The sequence below is a fragment of the Hemitrygon akajei genome, chromosome 3 (genome assembly GCF_048418815.1).
Source record: "Hemitrygon akajei chromosome 3, sHemAka1.3, whole genome shotgun sequence".
In the NCBI taxonomy this organism is placed as follows: domain Eukaryota; kingdom Metazoa; phylum Chordata; class Chondrichthyes; order Myliobatiformes; family Dasyatidae; genus Hemitrygon; species Hemitrygon akajei.
In genome coordinates, this window is record NC_133126.1 from 42,466,551 (window position 1) to 42,487,512 (window position 20,962).

Genomic DNA, 20,962 nt, shown 5'->3' on the forward strand with positions numbered 1-20,962 from the left:
GGTCCGCTTCCAGCCGCACGCCCCCTAGCGGCGGGCGCCGGGGTTGCAGCGGACGATTTAAACCGAGTGAATGAACTGACAGCGCGCAAAGGGGGTAGAGGTGCGCTGGCGGCAGGGTGGTGTATCCTGCATCCGACAGCATGGGGATTAAAGCCAAGCGCGTTGATTTTGAATGGGTGTACACCGATCAGCCTCATACGCAGAGAAGGAAAGAAATGTTAGGTATGTATAGCAATCCTCTTTCATCTAAGAAAAGGTATAAATAAAAGTTGTCTGAAGATAGTTTTTGATGGAGTAGTCTATTTGTCATTTGCAGACTATTTCCTCGAATTATACTGGCTCCGAAAGAGTTTGCATTATTTGTAAGACCGGTTTTTACGAAGTTGCAAATTTTCTTTATGGGTGTAAAATATGTTAAGGTTAAGTCCACGTACAAAAGTGGGACCAGAATTTTCTTTGAGCACCTGTAATGCATAGTGGACTGTGTATATAATACGCTAACAGCAACTGATTCGGAAAGCGATTGACTTGTACCTTTTTACCAGACAGGTAGGTACTTGCACGCTATTAATCGCTTCATGCAGTTCCCTTTTCAATTCCCCATTTATTATACCGGGTATTCAACATTTGAAATACTTCGCTGTGCACTTTGCTGGTGATTAAATGCCAGGTGCACAGGTGAAAACATTTTCTAATACCTTTTTGAATCAAGTTAAGAGCTAAATAAGGTATTGTTCGAAGGTTGAAACTTAGAGGTTCGAAGGTTTGTGGTTCAGACCGACCTATCCCACGATATATTAAAAAAACACATCAATATTGTACGATTCCGTAGCAAATTTAGCCTTTTGAAAGATCTGCGCTCGCTTTTCATTCCAAAGTTATAAGGAATCTAAACATGATTACAGCATGTTTGGAAAGATAATTGTATAACATCGTGAAGATTGTTTCTTTTTGGTCAGTCGGGTGGGGCTGGACAAGGATCATTTAGGTGCGGCAGTAAACTTTGTTTTCACTGTTGAATAAATTTCCATGATACCTGTCGCAAATCTAAGTGCGTGCAAGTAGTGGATTTATCGTATTCCACATTGAAAATGAAGAAGCATTATGAAAATAGTGACTTTTTCAGGTTGGACCCAAGAGTTCCTGCAACAACCTACATTTAGCACTTTGATATGCTTCTCATATTAATACATAACGTTATTACATTAATGCGTAAATGTAATAGAATAACATCTTAAAAGGATCCCATTTTAAGTCTATTCCCTGCGTCAACGTTTGAAAAGTTTGATTATTTTTAAATTTCTACTTAAAGACTGGTTCGATTTTGTTCAGTTGCTCTGTTGCTCAGTTTAACTCATTAAGTTAAAGGATTCTTTTTGACCGATGATTTCTACGCGGCCCATCAGTCCTTTCAATTCGCTTTGCTCGCACTCTGCCGTTCACTCGAGCATCGAAGTTTTAATCGCTCCGGCATTAATGGCCATGTTTTCAGTTCGAAAAAAAACAGGAAATACTTGACAGGTCAGTCAGCATCTGTGGAAAAGAGAAGCAAAATTAACATTTCAGAGCACCAGCCCTTTGTCAGAACTGGGAACGATTCAAACAAAGTGGGGAAGACCATGTGCCACACAGGAGCAGAAATAGGCTATCGAATCTGCTCTGCCATTCCATCATGGTTGATTTGTTAATCCATTCTTCTGCCTTCTCCCTTTGAGTCCTTTAGAGAAGGATGGAGAAAACAAAGGGAACAGATATATAAAAACACAAAATGCTGGCAGAACTCAGCAGGCCAGACAGCATCTGTGGGAGGAGGTAGTGACGACGCCAAAACACAACAGCTCTATCTTCGAGATAGGTAACACCAGCTGGGGAGATGAGGTGTAAACAACACACACACACAAAATGCTGGTGAAACGCAGCAGGCCAGGCAGCATCTATAAGGAGAAGCACTGTCGACGTTTCGGGCCGAGACCCTTCGTCAGGATATGAGGTGTAAATGCCTTTGGGTGGTGGCAGTTAGAAGGTGGTAATGCAAACAAAGCAGCCATAATTTGTTGCGAATGGCAGGACTGTGGCATGTAGTCTGCAGATCAAACCATTTTAAGAACCTGAGCCAATATTATAGATATATGATTTAGAATGGACATGTCCAGTTCTGATGAACAGAGACATTTCAATTTCAAGGGTACAGGCAGGTGAATTAATGTGGAAGCTCGGGGTTTCTCTGTAGACTTGGTGCAAGTGCTGGCCAAAGCAGGAGGAGACCACACAATGAACTATGACTGCAGTTCAGGAAACTGAATGAAGGACATGTGAATCTCTGCTTCACTCGAACTGTCTGGTGGGAATGGGTGGAAGAGCAAGCATGGCATTAGCTGTTTGCATTGGAAATATTGTAAGGAGTGGTTGTTGATGGAAAAGTGGATCAGGGAATCTCAAGAGGAAAGCGTGACTTAAAATGCTGAAAGAGAAGGCGGTTGATCATTTAAGTTGCCATACGTAAAGTGAAAAATGTGTCTTGCATACCATTCATTACAACAGTACATTGAGGTAGTTCAAGGTGAAACAATAACAGTGCAGAATAGAGCGTTACAGTTGCAGAGAAAATACAGTGAAGGTAACATAAGGTAGATTGTGAGGTCAAAACTCCATTTTATTGTACTAGGGAACTGTTCAATGGCTTAAAGCTGGCCATGGGCCTGGTGACCCATGCTTCCATGCTTTTTTATCTTCTATCTGATGGGAAGGGGAGAAGAGAGAATGCCTGTCTGGGGAGGGTGGGGTCTTTGATTATGCTGGCTGCTGTACTGGGGCAGTGAGAAAGATAGACAGAGTCCACAAAGAGAATTCTTGTTTCTATGATGTGCTGAGCTGTGTCTACAACTCTCTGCAGTTCCTTGTGGTCCATATTCAACAGCTGCCACACCAAGCTATGATGCATCCAGATAGAATGCTTTCTATGGTGCATTGATAAATATTGGTGAGAGTCAATATTTATTTTCCCAATTTTGAGACAAATTCTTTTAACCTCCTGAAGAAGTAGAGGCCCTGGTGAGCCTTCTTGGTTGTGGTTCGACTAGGACAAGGCATTGGTGTTGTTCACTCCAGGAAACTTTTGAAGCTCTTCTTAACCATTGATGTAAACAGGAGCAAGGGCACGGCATCTCTTCCTGAAGTCAATGACCTGCTCATTTGTTTTGCTAATGTTGAGGGGAAGGCTATCATGACATCATATCACTAGGCTATCTCTTACTCATACAACACACACAAAATGGGGGAGGAACACAGCAGGTCAGGCTGCATCTATGGAAATGAATAAACAGTCGCTGCCTGGACAGTGATCCTTCTTCAGGGCTGAGAAGAAAGGGGGAAGGTGCCAGAATAAAACATTGGGGGAGGGGATGGAAACTAGCTAGAAGGTGATAGGTGAAGCCAGGTGGGTAGGAAAGGTCAAGGTCTGGAGAATGAGGAATCTGATTGGAGGGGAGAATGGACCATTGGAGAAAGGGAAGGAGGAGGGAACACAAGGGGAATTGGTAGGTAGGTAAGAAGAGGTGAAAGGTCAGAGTAGGGAATAGAGGAAGGGAAAGGGGTTACCTATCCTCTGATTCATCATTATTTGAGATGAAGCCCACTGCTGTGGTATCAGCTGCCAACTTGTAGATGGGGTTAGTGCAGAATTTGTCCTTGCTGCTGTGGGAATACACAGAGTAGAGTAGGACTCTGCGGATGCAGCCTTGTGTGGCACTAATGTTGAGGGTAATCATGGTATAGGTGTTTCTGTCTATCCTTAGTGATTCCAGCCTATAGGGCAGGAAGTCAAGAATCCAGTTTCAGAGGAAGCTGTTGTCTCCCAATTTCTAGAAGTTTGAAGATGAGTTTGCTTGGAGATACGGTATTGAAGGCAGAACTGTAGTCAATAATCAATATTCTGACAGGTGTTTTTACTGTCCAGATACTTCAGGAAGATGGCATGTGTCATAGACCTGGTTCAGCAGTAAGTGAATTGCAGTGCATCAAGATTGTCTGGGAGGTTGGAGTTAACCAGCCTCTTGAGAACTTGATGATGGTAGATGTCAAACAAAAGATGGTTCTGGAAGAGGAGACTTTTCGGAGCGGACAGAAATGATAACTGATGATCCATTGAATAGGGAAGTCAGTGGAATGGGACCTGTGCAGGAAACAGTCAAGGGCTCTGACTATTATAGTAGAAGGGAAACCACAGTTGGGATGTGAGTTTAGAGATACCTGTGTATAAAGTCTCTTTGTTAGAGCAAATACAACAAAGGCAATCAAGCTAGGAGAGTGGAACAATGCATTTATAGGGGGCATGGTGGGAAACGGTATAGTCAGTATAGCTGCGGACATCTATGGGCTAATCTATTTTGATAATGCTATCTCTTATGGAGAAAGGGAAGGCAAGAGTCAGAGGTGGGTTGTGTGAAAATGAGAGCAGGGTGAAAACGGGCAGCAAATTGATTACATTTTTGAGTTGTGTTTATGTGCGGGTGTTGGTGTTGGGATCATGTTCCAAAGGGAGAAATGAAAATATGTCAGAGCTGGTGTTTGACTTTTGAGATAGAAGTCAGTTTGCCATGGCATACTAGCACTTCTGTTTTTGGCAGATTTGATGACAATATTAGTGTTGGTGTGGACTGCTGCAAATTAAGAAGGGAGTGGTGTGGAAATATTGGGGTAGCCAATGTCATATAGGAGTTAGCAAGAGAATAGGTGAGAGATCAGAATGAGGGTCTAAGTGGATTGGCAACTCTGGAGATGGGAGAAATAGTCTGAAATCTGGTTTGAACGATCTTGGTTAAAGTAATGTTGGATACAATGGAAGGAAGATTCATTGTCTTGTCAGGCTTGGAATTTTATAAATGAAGATGTAGTGGTTTAGGCTTTCACTAAGGATTGATCATTTGGGATTAGGGGAAGATTGGAAAAGATTATGGGAATATAGCGGGGTGAAATTGGGGAATAGCAGCCTTTCTAGGTGAAGCACTGATGCATGTGTTTATTCCATTGTAATTAAGTGCTCACTGCGTGGTGTGCCCACATTGGATTACGTGTGTGTTTTATGGAGCACCTGTGTTCTGTATGCGGGGCTAATGATTTCCTAGTCAATCTAGTAAGGCTATATTCCAGGATTTTGACCCAGCTGTTACAAAGGATTGGGATAGTATGTACACACCTGAAAAGTGTGTGACTTAAAATGGTTTATGTTCTCAAGATGTAGGTTAAATACTGCTGGGAAGGTGGAGGTGTTTAAGAAGTCAGCATTATTCTCATCTGCCTTCAGTAATCATTAACTTGTTTGTTTTAAATTGGGGATTTAATTATGTGTATCCATTTGATGTTGTGAATGATTTACAGACCTTCGATTCCTTGTTCAACTGTTAAGAAAAAAATGCACTTAAAAGTTTTCCTTCCAAAATACAAAATAGTCAGTATTTGTGACATCCATGTGAAAAAAGTAAATGATTGGGTGGTGGTTTCATAATTTAAATTTTGAGTTTATTGTCATCTGACTACAACCAAATGAGATAATGTTCCTCTGGACCATGGTGCATCCACAAACCATACACAGCACATAAAACAAAATCACAAATCCTAAGTTAATAAAATATGATTTAAAATGCATGTAGTGAGCAGCATGGGCAAATAGCAAACAGCTCACCCTCCTAGTGATGAGGCCTTGGTGGTGACAGGATATTCCTTAGCCTGTTACTCAGTCTGGCAGTCCTAGTCCTGATGCTTCTGTCCCTCCTTCCTGATGGCAGTGGGTCAAAGAGATTGTGGGATGGGTGGTGGGATTTCTCAACAATGTTTCGGGTCCTCCTGGAAAATGTTAGAAATGAGGGTGGGGGTTGGTGGAAGGGTGACACTGGTGTAACGTTTCACTGTGTGGCCTTCCCATTACAGTCTGCAGCGACAATGACAATTAATATTTAATACTAAATTATGACATTGTTTCAATTCAATGCTATCACATCATTTGTTAAATTTTCATTACCGATCTCTTCAAGAGCAAATTAATAATATGCACACTTTTATAGATAAATACAAATGCCTTGAAAATTTATGTTTTGAGAAATTTGGTAATGGGTAGGAACTATGTAGGGTCTATTAGTTTGGTATTCAGTGAAATTTGACCTTTAGTTAAATTTGGAGCGAATCTCTTATTTTTGAGTATTCTCTATTGTTTATTTTAATAGTTCAGTAATATTTGAGTAATGTAAATATGCTATTTGATTAAGCACTTTATAGAATTCATTTTGTGTTGTATGTACAAAGTATGTAAGTGGCATCTGTTTTCATGTACCGTGTAATATGTAAGCACCTCGCTTAAAGTAAAAACCAAACAAAGAAGGTACATGAATATTCCCAACTGATTTTCAATCAGTTTTATGTTTGGAGTTACAAAACATAACAGTGGTGACAAGGAAATTATAAATAAACCCAAGATGACTACCTACCTGTTCAAGCGCAGCATATGTTCTTTGGAAGGGAAGACACAGGACTGGGTATCCTTGAAATCTACAATGTGAAAACTAACAATAGACAAGCAATTGGCTTACACCACAAGTGAATGACAAAGTAATTAAAATGAATTGGACACCAGCTCTGCTGTTCCAGTCATTCTACAAAATGGATTTGAACAGCATTTCAAAGATACTGAACTGAAACCTGCAGATATCCAACTGAGAACTCTCACTGGAGAACAGATCACTCCTGTGGGAATGACAATTGTAACAGTGAAATACAACAACCAATGAGCCACAGTGGGCTTGTATGTGGTAAAACAGAACATTCTGGTGCTGTGATTGGCTGAGACAACAACAACTTGATTGGTGATTCAACTACTATTTGCATGCCACAGCCCCTGCTAAAGTGTGAATGGAAAATGAATTAAGAAAGGTACTGGATTATGCCACAGCAGTGTTCAGGGAGATAGCACTAGAAAATTCACATATCAAGGGTAAAATAGTGTTAAATGGAAATGCCACACCAAAGTTTTACAAGGCCCATTTGGTTCCTTATACCATCTGTGATGAAGTAGCCAGTGAACTAGGTTGCATGGAAGCTGAAGGAATTCTTTTCAAAGTTGAATGAAGCCCATGGACTATGTAATTATTCCCAGTAACAAAGAAGTTGTTTTCTTTCAGGATCTGTGGTGACTTTAAGGTCACTATCAGCCTAGTACTGAAAGTAGATCAATACCCTCTACCCAGGATAGAGGATATCTTTGCAAACCTTTCTGCAGGAAAACACTTCAGCAACCTGGACTTAGCTGAGGCCTATCTATAGATGCAGATGAAAGAAGTGTCCAAAGTTTTTCTCACTGCTCAACACTCAACAAAGAGTTTTATCACTATTATAGACTTGTTCTTGTAGTAGCATCTGCACCTGCACTCTGGCAGAAAGCTATGGATCAGGTGTACGAGGCTGCCCAGGCACTCAGTGTGACCTGGTTGACATCATTGTTACCAATGAGGATGACGTGGAACATTTCCAAAATCTCAAGATGGTGTTAAAAAGATTAGAAGTTTATGGGGCCCAGAGCACAATGGGACAACAGAGAATTCTTTAATCCAAGCATCACTTGCTGTGATAACAATTTTGATGTACAAGAATTGCAAAAGCGTACTGAGAAAATTCAAGCAGTGGTTGGATGCCCCAAGGCCATGATGTGTCATAATTGTGGTTCTTTTTAGGATTTGTAATTACTATAACAGGTTTCTGCCAAACCTGGCTACTGTGCTCCACTCCTTAAATGCATTACTAGAGATTGGGAATGAATAGCAATGGACAGTGTGAGGTGGCTTTTTACACTTGTGTGCTGCTGTTATTTCCCAAGTGTTAATGACATCCACTGACAGTCAGTAGGTGGCTGCCCTCCAGTGATTCCCTAAACAGTTCATGTAACTTGAGTAACCATTGAAAACTATTTCTGACAATACCTGCATGAACAAAATTAATTTGGTCCAATGAATTATAAAAGACCTTTAATAAAAAAAAAACAGTAACATGTGGCTGGTGAGCAAATCCAGATCAATAAAAACATTAATTTTTAAATTATTTAGTTTGTATATTATTAAAACGAGAGCAATACTGCTCTCATTTTAATTATGTGCAAATTAAATAACTTAAAAAGTAATAGTTGTAGCAAGTATTGAACAAATAATCGACCCTTTAGTAATAGTTATCAATAATAGAGAAGTTATTTAAACATGACAGTAAAAGTGACTTTACAGATGTCACCAAATTTTACAGTTACTGTTGCCGTTAACTCTGAATTAGGATGTATAATCTCATAAAGTTGGCTTGCTGTACCTCCAAGTGCATCAAGCAACTATCTGCTTACAGGAACTCAGAATGGATTCCACCGAAGTCACTCAGCTCCTAAACATAGACAGAGGTGCCTAATGTCTGAGGCAAAGTGAGATTAACTACCCTTTATATCAGGCAGTACTTGATTGAGTATGGCATCCAGGAGCCCTGGAGTCAATGGGAATTGTGAGGGTGAGGCCCTCCACTAGTTGGAATTGTACTTGGTACAAATGCGAATGGTTGCGGTACCAGAACATCAATCACCTCAGCTGCAGGACACCTCTACAGCAGTTCCTCAGCAGTGTCCTAGGCCCAAGCTTCTGCAGTTGCTTCAGCAATGACCTTCCATCAGTTGAAGGTTTAGGATTGGGAATGTTTGGGCAATATCCAGGTCTGGGCTGATAGGTGGAAAATAACATATGTGCCAGGCAATGACAATGTCTAACAAAATAAAATTCAGCATATAATGTCATTTCTGTCACTGAATACCCAACTTTACAGTGTTGGGGGTTACAGTTGACCAGAAACTGATCTGAAGTAGCCATATACACGATGTGGCTCAGGAGCAGGTCAGAGCCTGGGAGTCTCCTAATTCCCAATTGCTGTTTGCTGTCAGGCGTGTGATGGAATACTCTTCACTTGCCTAGACATGTGCACCTTTAACAACACTCAAGAAGCTTGACACCATACAGGATATAGTATCAAACTTTATAGGAACCCTATCCATAACTATTCAGTCATTCCAACATCAAAACGCAGCAGCAGCAGCTTGTACAATCTACAGAATTGCACAGGGAAACAAAAGTGGAGAGGGTAAGTAGCTTTAAATTCCTTGGCATTAATATACCAGAGGTTCTGTCCAAGGACCAGCGCATTAGTGACATCACAGGGCAATGCCTCTCCCTTAGAAGTTTGTGTAGATTTGGCATGTGACCATTTCCATAGATGCAGTGAAGTGTACCCTAACTGGACGCATCATGGCCTGGTACGGAAACAAGCATGCCCAGGGGCGGTTAAGGCTACAGAAAGTGGTAGATATAGTCCAGTCTATCAAAGGCAAAGTGCTCCCGACCATTGAATACATGTATATGGAGCACTGATACAGGAAAGCTGCATCCATCATCAAAAGAACTCTACCCTGGCCATGCTGTATTCTTGCTACTACCATCAGGCAGCAGGCACAGAATCCTTGGGTCCCACACCACCAGGTACAAGGTCCTGAACCACCGTGGGTAACCTCTTTCACCACTATTCTGACACCTTCATGGACTCTTTACAACTCGTGTTCTCAGTAATATTTTTATATGCAGTTTGTCTTTTGCACAGTGGCTGTTTGTTGGCCTTTGTTTATGTATAGTTGTTCATAAAATTCCTGTTGTATTTTTCCTGTAAGTGTCTGCAAGGAAATGAACCTCAAGGTAGAATATGGTAACATATATATACTTCGATAATAAATTTACTTTGAGCTTTGAACTCTGAGGATGTGCTGCAGCGACTCATCAGAATATACACAGTGGCCTGAATGGTTGTCTTCTGTGGTATATACTATAATTGATTCTAATTTTTAGATGAATATTAACTGTTCAACTAAAGATTAGAGGACTAGAATATAAACACAAGGATGGAAAAGAGGACTAGGTTATAAAAGAAAGGATGTAATGTTGAGACTTTATAAAGCACTAATGAAGCCTCACCTGGACTACTGTAAGCAGTTTTGAGCCCTTATCTTTGAAGGATGTGCTGAAATTGGGGAGGGGTCAAAGGACATTCACAGAATTGATTTCAGGATTGAATGATTCCAGGATATGAAGAGTGTTTGATGGCTCTGGGCCTGTATTCACTAGAAATTCAAAAGAATGATGAGTGACCTCATTGAAACCTATCAAATGATGAAAGGCCTTGATAGAGTGGATGTTTCCTATAGTTGCAGAGTCTAAGACCAGAGGACACAGCCTCAGAATAGAGGGGCATCCTTTTAGAACAGAAATGAGGAGGAATTTCTTTAGCCAGACAGCAGTGAATCTGTGGAATTCGTTGCCACAGGCAGCTGTGGAGGCCAAGTCTTTAAGTATATTTAAGGCAGAGGACGATAGATTCTTGATTGGTCAGGGCATGAAGGGATATGGGGAGAAGGCAGGAGATTGGGGCTGAGAGGAAAATTGGATCAGCCATGATGAAATGGCAAGGCAGACTCAATTGGCCAAATGGTCTAATTCTGCTCCTGTATCTTATGGTCTTACTAATACTGTACAGTACAGCTTGAAGATAGGAAAATGGGTAGGTTTGAATCTCACTCCAAAGCAACACAAAAATCAAGGGTTCAAAGATGCTCTCTTTCAAGCCAATTATTAAACTGAAGCCTTTGATTGCCTTTTCAAGTAGATATAAAGTATGCTATTGGCTACAAAAGTTACTATATAAATACAAGTCTTTATTTCAGTTGGAATTGAACTAGATAGAAATAGAGAACAGGAATAACGACCTGCAACCTATTCTAGTAGTGCATTAATCAACAATTTGACATTAGTCAGACACTAATCGGTAATGCACACAATGCTTTATTGTACAGCAAGGGCAACATTACAGAACAGAGCAGAGGAAGTGCTGGTCTCTTGTTCTATTCTAACCATATAACAATTACAGCACGGAAACAGGCCATCTCGGCCCTTCTAGTCCGTGCCGACGCTTACACTCACCTAGTCCCACTGACCCGCACTCAGCCCATAACCCTCCATTCCTTTCCTGTCCATATACATATCCAATTTTACTTTAAATGACAATACAGAACCTGTCTCTACCACTTCTACTGGAAGCTCATTCCACACAGCTACCACTCTCTGAGTAAAGAAATTCCCCCTCGTGTTACCCTTAAACTTTTGACCCCTAACTCTCAAATCATGTCCTCTTGTTTGAATCTCTCCTACTCTCAATGGAAAAGCCTATCCACGTCAACTCTATCTATCCCCCTCATTATTTTAAATACCTCTATAAAGTCCCCCCTCAATCTTCTACACTCCAAAGAATAAAGACCTAACTTGTTCAACCTTTCCCTGTAATTTAGGTGCTGAAACCCAGGTAACATTCTAGTAAATCTTCTCTGTACTCTCTCTATTTTGTTGATATCTTTTCTATAATTTGGTGACCAGAACTGTATACAATACTCCAAATTTGGCCTTACCAATGCCTTGTATAATTTTAACATTACATCCCAACTCCTATACTCAATGCTCTGATTTATAAAGGCCAGCATACCAAAAGCTTTCTTCACCACCCTATCCACATGAGATTCCACCTTCAGGGAACTATGCACCATTATTCCTAGATCACTCTGTTCTACTGCATTCCTCAATGCCCTACCATTTTTTTGATTAGTCCTACCAAAATGTAGCACCTCACACTTATCAGCATTAAACTCTATCTGCCATCGTTTAGCCCACTCTTCTAACTGGCCTAAATCTCTCTGCAAGCTTTGAAAACCTACTTCATTATCCACAATACCTCCTACCTTGGTATCATCTGCATACTTACTAATCCAATTTACCATCCCATCATCCAGATCATTAATATATATGACAAACAACATTGGACCCAATACAGAGGCACACCATTAGTCACCGGCCTCCAGCCTGACAAACAGTTATCCACCACTACTCTCTGGCATCTCCCATCTAGCCACTGTTGAATCTATTTTACTTCTTCAATATTAATACCTAATGATTGAACCTTCCTAACTAACCTTCTGTGCGGAACCTTGTCAAAGGCCTTACTGAAGTCCATATAGACAACATCCACTGCTTTACACTCATCAACTTTCCTCGTAACCTCTTCAAAGAATTCAAAAAGATTTGTCAAACATGACCTTCCACGCACAAATCCATGCTGACTATTCCTAATCAGAGCATGTCTATCCAGATAATTATATATACCATCTCTAAGAATACTTTCCATTAATTTACCCACCACTGTCATCAAACTGACAGGCCTATAATTGCTAGGTTTACTCTTAGAACCCTTTTTAAACAATGGAACCACATGAGCAATATGCCAGTCCTCCGGCACCATCCCCGTTTCTAATGACATTTGAAATATTCCTGTCAGAGTCCCTGCTATTTCTACACCAACTTCCCTCAAGGTCCGAGGGAATATTCTGTCAGGACCCAGAGACTTATCCACTTTTATATTCCTAAAAGTGCCAGCACTTCCTCCTCTTTAATTGTCATAGTTTCCATAACTTCCCTACTTGTTTCCCTTACACAATTCAATATCCTTCTCCTTAGTGAATACCGAAGAAAAGAAATTGTTCAAAATCTCCCCCATCTCCTTCAGCTCCAAACATAGCTGTCCACTCTGATTCTCTAAGGGGCCAATTTTATCCCTCACTATCCTTTTGCTATTAATATAACAGTAGAAACCCTTTGGATTTATTTTCACCTTACTTGCCAAAGCAACCTCATATCTTTTAGCTTTTCTAATTTCTTTCTTAAGATTCTTTTTATATTCTTTATATTCCTCGAGCACCTCATTTACTCCATGCTTCCTATATTTATTGTAGATCTCCCTCTTTTTCCAAACCAAGTTTCCAATATCCCTTGAAAACCATGGCACTCTCAAACTTTTAACCAAATGTTCATTTTAACTAAATGTTGTTTGACCAAATGTTCTGTATGGTATTTAGCACTGTAAGTTTCGAGAATTATTTAAGCACTAGAGGTAGAGATGGGCTGTTTACAGGTTATGGGGGTCCCTCTCCCCTTTTCTTTCTTCCATGGGCTTCTGTCTCTTTCACCAATCAACTTCCCAGCTCTTTATCTTTCCCCCTCCAGGTCTCACTTGACACCTTGTGTTAATCTTTTCCCTCCCCCCACCTTTAAATCTACTCCCTAGCTTTCTTTCTCCAGCCACGCTGAAGGTTTTGACCCAAAACATCAACTGTACTCTTTTCCTAGATGCTGCTTGGCCTGCTGAGTTCCTCCAGCATTTTGTGTGTGTTGGTCAAACACATCTTGACTTTATTTGAACTAGTTACCCCAGAAGTTGGGTTGATGCAAGGTCTTTATGCTAATAGTTTGAGGAAAAAATCAAGCAATTGAGCTTCCCATTCACTACTGTGTTCTGAAATCAGGGAGTAGTGAATGGGAATGTGACATACAAGAACTAAGCTTGCAGGGAAAGTTGGCAATAGCAACAAAGAACATCTCATCTATGATGTAAAAGGGATATTAAGAGCATGTTTAAGTGATGAACTAGCACTACTGGCCATGGGGCTTTTGTCAGCAAGGGTCAAGCACATGTCTCTTTCACTCTAAGTAACCAACTAAAACAAATACTGGAATTTGATGACAGCTAGATAGGAGGAAAGAAGATGTCTTTTCCTGAAAGAATTACCTGTCACAATATTAAAGGAAACAATTCAACTCCCTGGGTTCATGCTGACCCCCAGATAAGCAATCCATCAGCCCCATTCTCCCTGCAGTTCTGTAACTTTCCTCAGTTGTGCCTAACCAAGGAGTCAGCTACTGTAGTCACTTAACCTACCGACTTTGGGATATGATAGAAGGCAAGAGCACCCAGCAGAAAGGTACCCTCTGTAATATTATTGGCTAGCTTACTTCTGTTTTCCATCTTTACCTTCTTAATGACTTTTTAGTTTATTGTACTCTAATTTGTCCTGTAGTTCGTGGAAAGGACTTGGGATGAGTAACTTGCTCCCTGCCTCTGATCTGTTCCTGAGTGTTAATGTTAACTCCTGTTGAGTTTCTGGTCAGTAGTGTTTCTGTGACCACCCATCTAAGATGCACTTGGAGCTGATGCAGTGATGGTAATGGTATTGAATATTAAGCGTAGGTTGTTACACTTTCTTGTGTTGGAGATGGTCATTGACTGGCGCCTATCGGCTCCTACTGAATGTTGTCTTGCTGAATACAGGCATGAATGGCTTCATTTGCCGAGGAGTTGTTAATTATTTGTGCAGCTTTCAATTTTATGATTGTCCTCTTTTCTGACCTTAATGAAGGATAGAAGGAAGGCCAATAATGAAGTAGCCAAAGATGGTTAGGCCAGTGACACTGCACTGAAGAACTCTTGTAATATTATGTTGCTGCTTGGATGTTCACTACAAGATACTCAGCATTGCGAATGGAAAATACTGTACACAATCTTGTAACGTCTTCTGATAAATTTGCTGGAATTCCCCCTTCATCAGTGTTGCAGGAGTTTCCTTCATCAGCAATACAAGACGATGGCTGACATTCAGCTACTCAAGAAGCGTCAGGGATAGCCTACAATCAGTGGCCACTTTATTATGTACACCTGTACCCCCTGCTCATTAATGCAAATATCTATCAACCAATCATGTGGCAGCAACAATGAATAAAAGCACGCTGACATGGTCAAGAGGTTCAGTTGTTGTTCGGACTGGGGAAAAAATGTGATCAAAGTGACTTTGACCGCAGAATGATTGTTGGTGCTAGACAGGGTGGTTTGCGTAGTTCAGAAACCTGTTGATATCCAGGGATTTACACGCACAACAGTCTCTAGAGTCTACAGGGAATGGTGCAAAAAAAAAAGGGAGCATTCGGTGGGCAGCAGTTCTGTGCGCAGAAATGCCCAGTTAATGAGAAAGGTCAGAGGAAAATGGTCAGATTGGTTCAAATTGACAGAAAGGCAATAGTAACTCAAATGACTGCATCTCTGAACGCACAGCACATCAAACCTTGAAGTGGGTAGACTACTTGTATAGTGATTAGCAGTATCAGATTTGTCCTGCATTTTGCAATAATGACATAACTAGGCAATTTTTTTTAACATGTTAAGGTAGATGCAATCTTTTTGTGGTTTTTTTTTTACTTACAGCTTTGCTAGAGGCACAGTGGATGCTTGAGTTCAAGTCATCAGGGTTTACAATTGGCATGTGGTCTAGCTTCATAGTTTTGTTGAATCCAATTTTTTTCTTGGTGTCACGTGGAGTGAATGGATGTCCTAGGAGAAATCTTGTAAGACATCTCATTATAATCGCATTTGTTTTATTTGGGGGGAGGGGGGTGCAGCTTTTCATTCCTATTACCGAGACTGGCCTTGTCAAAGCCACAAATGATGTGTTTCTTTCTGCCTTGTGAAGCTACCCGTTCAGAGCTTCACCCTTATCTATTCTATATCCCTAGAGTAGCCAACCCTCCTGACGATCTTCTAACCCCGTACCTTTCCCACCAGAGTTGTGCAATGGTCCTACCTTGGTGACATATGGGAATGGTATCACATTGCTAATGTACACTGAGTGCCTTTTCCAAAATTAATCTTGCTTTCCTTTGCATCTGTGCTCTATATGTCCAAACAATATATTTTTAACCTTTCCTGGAAAACAATCCTTGTTGGCAAGACAAATATTTATTCCCATTCCTTATTGCTTTTGAGGAGGTCGTGGTCAGTTGCCATTTTTTATAATTACCACTGTCTGTGTGTTAACGGAACTCCCAAAAAGCTGTGGGAAATGGTGAAGGGACGGGATTTGATGCCACAATTTCTTCTGATTGAATAATATGAAGACAGAGGCACAGGGATACCTCTGTCTTCATACAGGGATGAAGGTTAAACAGGGTGGGGTGGGGGTAGGATAAATCACTGCAGTAGTGATTGATCTGGGGAATTTCTTATGAGCAGGGAAGCTGTAATAGATATGTCGAGACTCTTTTGTCCTAAAATCAATCTAGCTAATATAATAAAGTATCAGTTTGTGATGTTCCCTGTCTATGGTGCCTGATTCCCAGCATGGTGTTTAACATAAGACGTCGATACTACTCTGAAATTATGCCATTCAAATGCAATCATTTTTTGACAATTGTTCATACACGGAAGGACGATGAAATTAAAATTTGTAACAATTTATGTGAGTGATGTGCATTGTAGTCTGTAATTTGTATATTAATTATTACTCAATGTGTACGAGTTTTGAAAAACTGAATTTGTAGAGTTCTTCGGAATGGAAATAGGCCCACAGTCCAACTTGTTCATGCTAACGAAGATTTCCATAAAGTCATTCTAAAGCAGGGCTTCCCAGCCTGGGGTCCATGGGCCCCTTGGTTCATGGTCGCATTCCATGGCAGAAAAGTTGGGCACTCCTGCTCTAAACCTTCCCTACCTGAGTATCTGTCCAAATATTTTGCCTTTCTCTTGCAGCTTTTTCCATATACATAACCCTTTCCACACAGAGGCTGTTGTTTCTCAGGTCCGCATTTAAATCTTTTCCCTCTCACTTCAAATCTACTGTATGTCCTCTAGCTTTTGATACCCTTTACCTGGAGATGAAGACTGTGCATTCCCTTGTGATTTATACACCTCTAATAATGTCTCCCTTCATCTATGCTGGAAGGATTAAGTCTGAACTTGAGTCTTCTAAACTTTCATTGCTCTTTTAACAGCTTAATGACTTTCTTATAACCAGGTAGCCACAGTTGTACATAATATTCGAGATGCAACCTCACCAACATTTTGTACAATATAACATTCCATCTCCTATAGCAATAGTGTCCCTGATAAAGGCTACGAGCCAAATGCTGCCTTCAAAACTCTTTCTACCTGTGACATCACCTTCAGTTAACTGTGTATTTATACCCCTCAGTCTCACTGTTCTACAACATCCCCAGGGCCCTACTGTTCACTGTGAAAGTGGTTACTAATTAGAAATATATAAGTAAAATCACCTTATTCTAACAATGTAATGTAATAGAGGCTTCTAGTTTTAGTGTCACATTTGTTGGATTTTCTGGGTAAGCTTTGAGGGACTGTAACGTGTGTGTGTGTGTGTAAGCTCATGAGTTTTTTTCAGATAAATTACTAAGCAATAAAGCAATAAAATGGTTTTGGTGGTAGATGTTGAGCAAATTTCTCAGTGCATTTCTACCAATTTCCTTTTTGTCTTGCCCATGTAAAGTCGAATTTGCGGGGACATTTTTGTTACATGTTCATTTTTAGAATCTGGCTCTCAGTGCCAACTAGCACCTTTGAGATGTGGCAGGAAGCTGCCTCACCAGAGAGAAATCCACCAGTCACAGGGAGGATGTACAACTTGCACAAACACTTGGTAAACAGGTCTCGGGAGCTGTGAGCCAGCGTCATCACCGACCTGTCCCTAATCCCCCCCGGAGAAGCTGGTGGTGCTGAGCTGTTACCTTGAACTGAGAAATTACAATCCACTGAAGGTCCTGTTTGTGATGAGTTTCGGATCCAGTGATGTTAAAGGACCATGGATGATAATCCAAGTCAGAATTGTGTGTGATCTGGATGAAATCTGCATGTAGTGATATTCTTATGTAGAATGTTGAATCCTTGTGGGTTGGGTTAAGGAACTGCAAGGGTAAAAGGACGTTGATGGCCCGTGGGGGCACCCGTGTTGAGGATGATTGGGAGGGAGGAGCAGTTGTGCATCCTGACTATCTGAAGTCTATTGGTTAGGAAGTCCAACACACAGATGCACAGTGGTCTTAAGTCATTTGGGTAAATTTATTCTCATGTAGTATGTGATGTAGCTGAGTTACCTAATGTAACTGAGTGTCAAATTTTCTTTGCTAAATTTTAGGAGTGTAACTACATTAAAGAGAGGAGCAGCTGTTGTTATCATATGTGTAATTACAGTGTGGGTTCTATTTTACATGCTGAACTCACTAATATTTCTTTGTAATTTTTCCAACAGCAAAGTATCCTGAGATCAAGTCACTAATGGGACCAGACCCCAATCTGAAATGGATTGTGTTTGGAATGGTTCTTACACAGACCATTGCCTGCTACTTTGTGAAAGATTTGCCTTGGAAATGGATTATCTTCTGGGCTTATGCTTTTGGAGGTGCTGTCAATCACTCGCTAACCCTCGCCATCCATGATATTTCTCACAATGTTGCATTTGGCAATAAGCTAGCAAAATGGAACCGACTGTTTGCAATATTTGCTAATCTCCCTATTGGAATGCCTTATTCTGCATCATTCAAGAAATACCACATAGATCACCATCGATACCTGGGAGGCAATGGCTTAGATGTAGATATTCCAACCGATATTGAGGGATGGTTCTTTTGCACTCCATTTCGCAAAATCATTTGGCTTATTTTCCAACCACTTTTTTATGCACTTAGGCCTCTTTATGTTAACCCTAAACCCATCACAAGACTGGAAGTATTAAATGCAGTGGTGCAGTTTGCATATGACTTTCTCATCTACTACCTGTGGGGCTTGAAGCCTATAGTATACCTGATAGCTGGCTCATTCCTGTGCATGGGTATACATCCAATTTCCGGACATTTTATTGCTGAGCATTACATGTTCCTTAAAGGTCATGAGACCTATTCGTATTATGGGCCTCTGAACTGGATAACCTTCAATGTCGGATACCATGTTGAACACCATGACTTCCCCAGCATTCCAGGCAGCAAGCTACCACTGGTAAGTGCACAAGTTAAAGAAATGAGTGACAGTGAGTAAATGTAGTGTGTGAAACAGCAGGAAAAGGGCTGAAGCACTTGCCTCAAATTGAGGCATTTGTTACTGTTGTGTTTGACCGTGACATTTGAGATTACCAGAGAAAAATATAAGTACTTGTGTTTCTGCTGCCGTTCCTGAGTTCACTGACCTTGGCTGAAAACTGAGGGTGTGTCTTGCCAAGTTGGGAATGTTCTCATAAAAAAACTATATAATCTGCTGGCATTCTCTGTCTGAACTTGCAGAACTGGAGACTTTCATAGATAAGTGCACCCCTTCTCTTTCAGGTGAATATGGGAAAAATATATTGATCGCTACACTTCAAAAACTGAAGGTTTGCCAATTCCAATTAAAAAAAAAAACAACTGATGTCCCATTAACAGTATATCTGCTAAATAGTTACACATTAACTAAATGGAATAGCAAAATTTCAGTCAAGCCTAGTACTGTTATAATCTGATATTCACATCATTTATAATTGCTTCATTAATGGAATAACATTATAAGACTGTATGGGTGGATCTTACAAATGAGAAGAGGAGGGTCACTCGAGTGGAGCTTTATTATAGGCTCCCAAAGAAAGAATGGGAACCTGAAGATTAGGAGTATAGAGAAATTGTTCACACTTGAGAATGGACAGGGTGGGATTTGTGAAATGTGTCTAGGAAAGTTTCCTAAGTCATTAGGAGGATGCAATACTGGACCTCCTCTTGGGGAATAAGGCAGAGCAAATAAAAGAGATGGCAGTAGGGGAGCACTTTGACTCTAGTGACCGTAATTCTATTAGTTTTAAGATATGGAAAAGAATAGATCGGGTCCAAAGGTTAGGGTCTAAACTGGAGCAGGCTGTTTTGGGAGAATTAGACAGGATCTTGCGGAAGTCGATTGGCTGAGCCTGTTTGAAGGAAAAGGAATGAACGGCAAGTGGGAAGCTTTTAAGAGTGTGATGGCAAGCATTATGTTCCTGTTAGTGTGAAGGGTAAACCTGGCATGTTTAGAGAACCTTGGCTGATAAGAGATGTTGAGACTCTTGTCAAGAAGGAGAAAGCATACAATGAATGGGTTTAGGAGGTTGGGAGTAAGCAAATCCCTTGATGACTATGAAGAACACTTTTAAGAATGAAATCTGGAGAGCAAATGGAGGGTATGGGATTGATCTGGCATGTGAAGTTAAGCAAAATCCAGATGGGTTCGATAGCTAGATTGAAAGTGTGGATTGGGAAAGAGCAGGTCCTCTCGGAGATCAGCAGGGTTACCTATGTTGGGAGCCACAGGATATGGATGGGACTGTTAACAAGTATTTCATCTCGGTGTTTACTCAGGAGAAAGTTTTGTTCCTCAAGGTAAGAGCAAAACATTGGAGATATTTTGGAGGGTGTTCATATTAATGGGAGGCATTTGCAATCTTACAGTGCATTAAGGTGGATAAATCTCTAGTTAGGTGGAAACAAAATTAGCTTGGAGGTACAAAGTTGAGAATGGATAAAGTTGTTTCTGAGAATGAAGACAGTATCTTATCTAATCTTTGATAGTTCAGGGGTAGAATTCTCAGCTGTCATGGGAGACCTGGGTTCAATTTTCGCTTGATGCAGGAAGTTCAGAATGTATATAAATACATAAATACCAGCATTAATTTATAATTTAACGGTGGTTTAAAGTGTGTGCAGTGACAGGATAATGGGCTAGTGGTTGATCAGATTAAATGCCTGTAGAAAGGAACTTGGGGACGGCTGAGTAGCACAGTGGTTAATGCAACGCTTTACAGTCCCAGCGACCTGGGTTCAATTCCACCACTGTCTGTAAGGAGTCTGTATGTTCTCCCCGTGACAGCGTGGGTTTCCTCTGGGTGCTACAGTTTCCTCCCACAGTCTAAAGACTGACTGGTAAGTTAATTGGTCATTGTAAAATGTCCCGTGATTAAGTGGGGGGTTACTGGGCAGCGCAGCTCGAAGACCTGGAAGGGCCTTTTCCACACTGAATCTCAATCAATCCATAAATAAACAAGTTGCTGTTGGGACCCTTGGTATTTGCTATTTGTATAAATGATTTGGATGCAACTGCACAAGGTTTGATTGATAAATTTGCAGATGACACAAATTGGGAGGTGGTGTTGACATTGAAAAAGGTTATTGTAGTTTACAAGAGATCTTGTTCAGCTAGGGAA

General features: G+C 40.7%; 1 protein-coding gene across 1 annotated transcript in view; it reads left to right on the plus strand.

Annotated features, from left to right (window-relative positions):
* The first annotated feature begins 56 nt into the window (after positions 1-56).
* Positions 57-20,962, plus strand: part of degs2 (delta(4)-desaturase, sphingolipid 2) — a 61,702-nt gene continuing 40,796 nt past the window's right edge. Inside the window, exons 1-2 of the mRNA XM_073039679.1 lie at positions 57-222; positions 18,020-18,762. Of these exons, the coding sequence (XP_072895780.1) occupies positions 141-222; positions 18,020-18,762 (825 nt within the window). The 5' untranslated portion in view covers positions 57-140. The remainder of the gene's footprint in view (positions 223-18,019; positions 18,763-20,962) is intronic.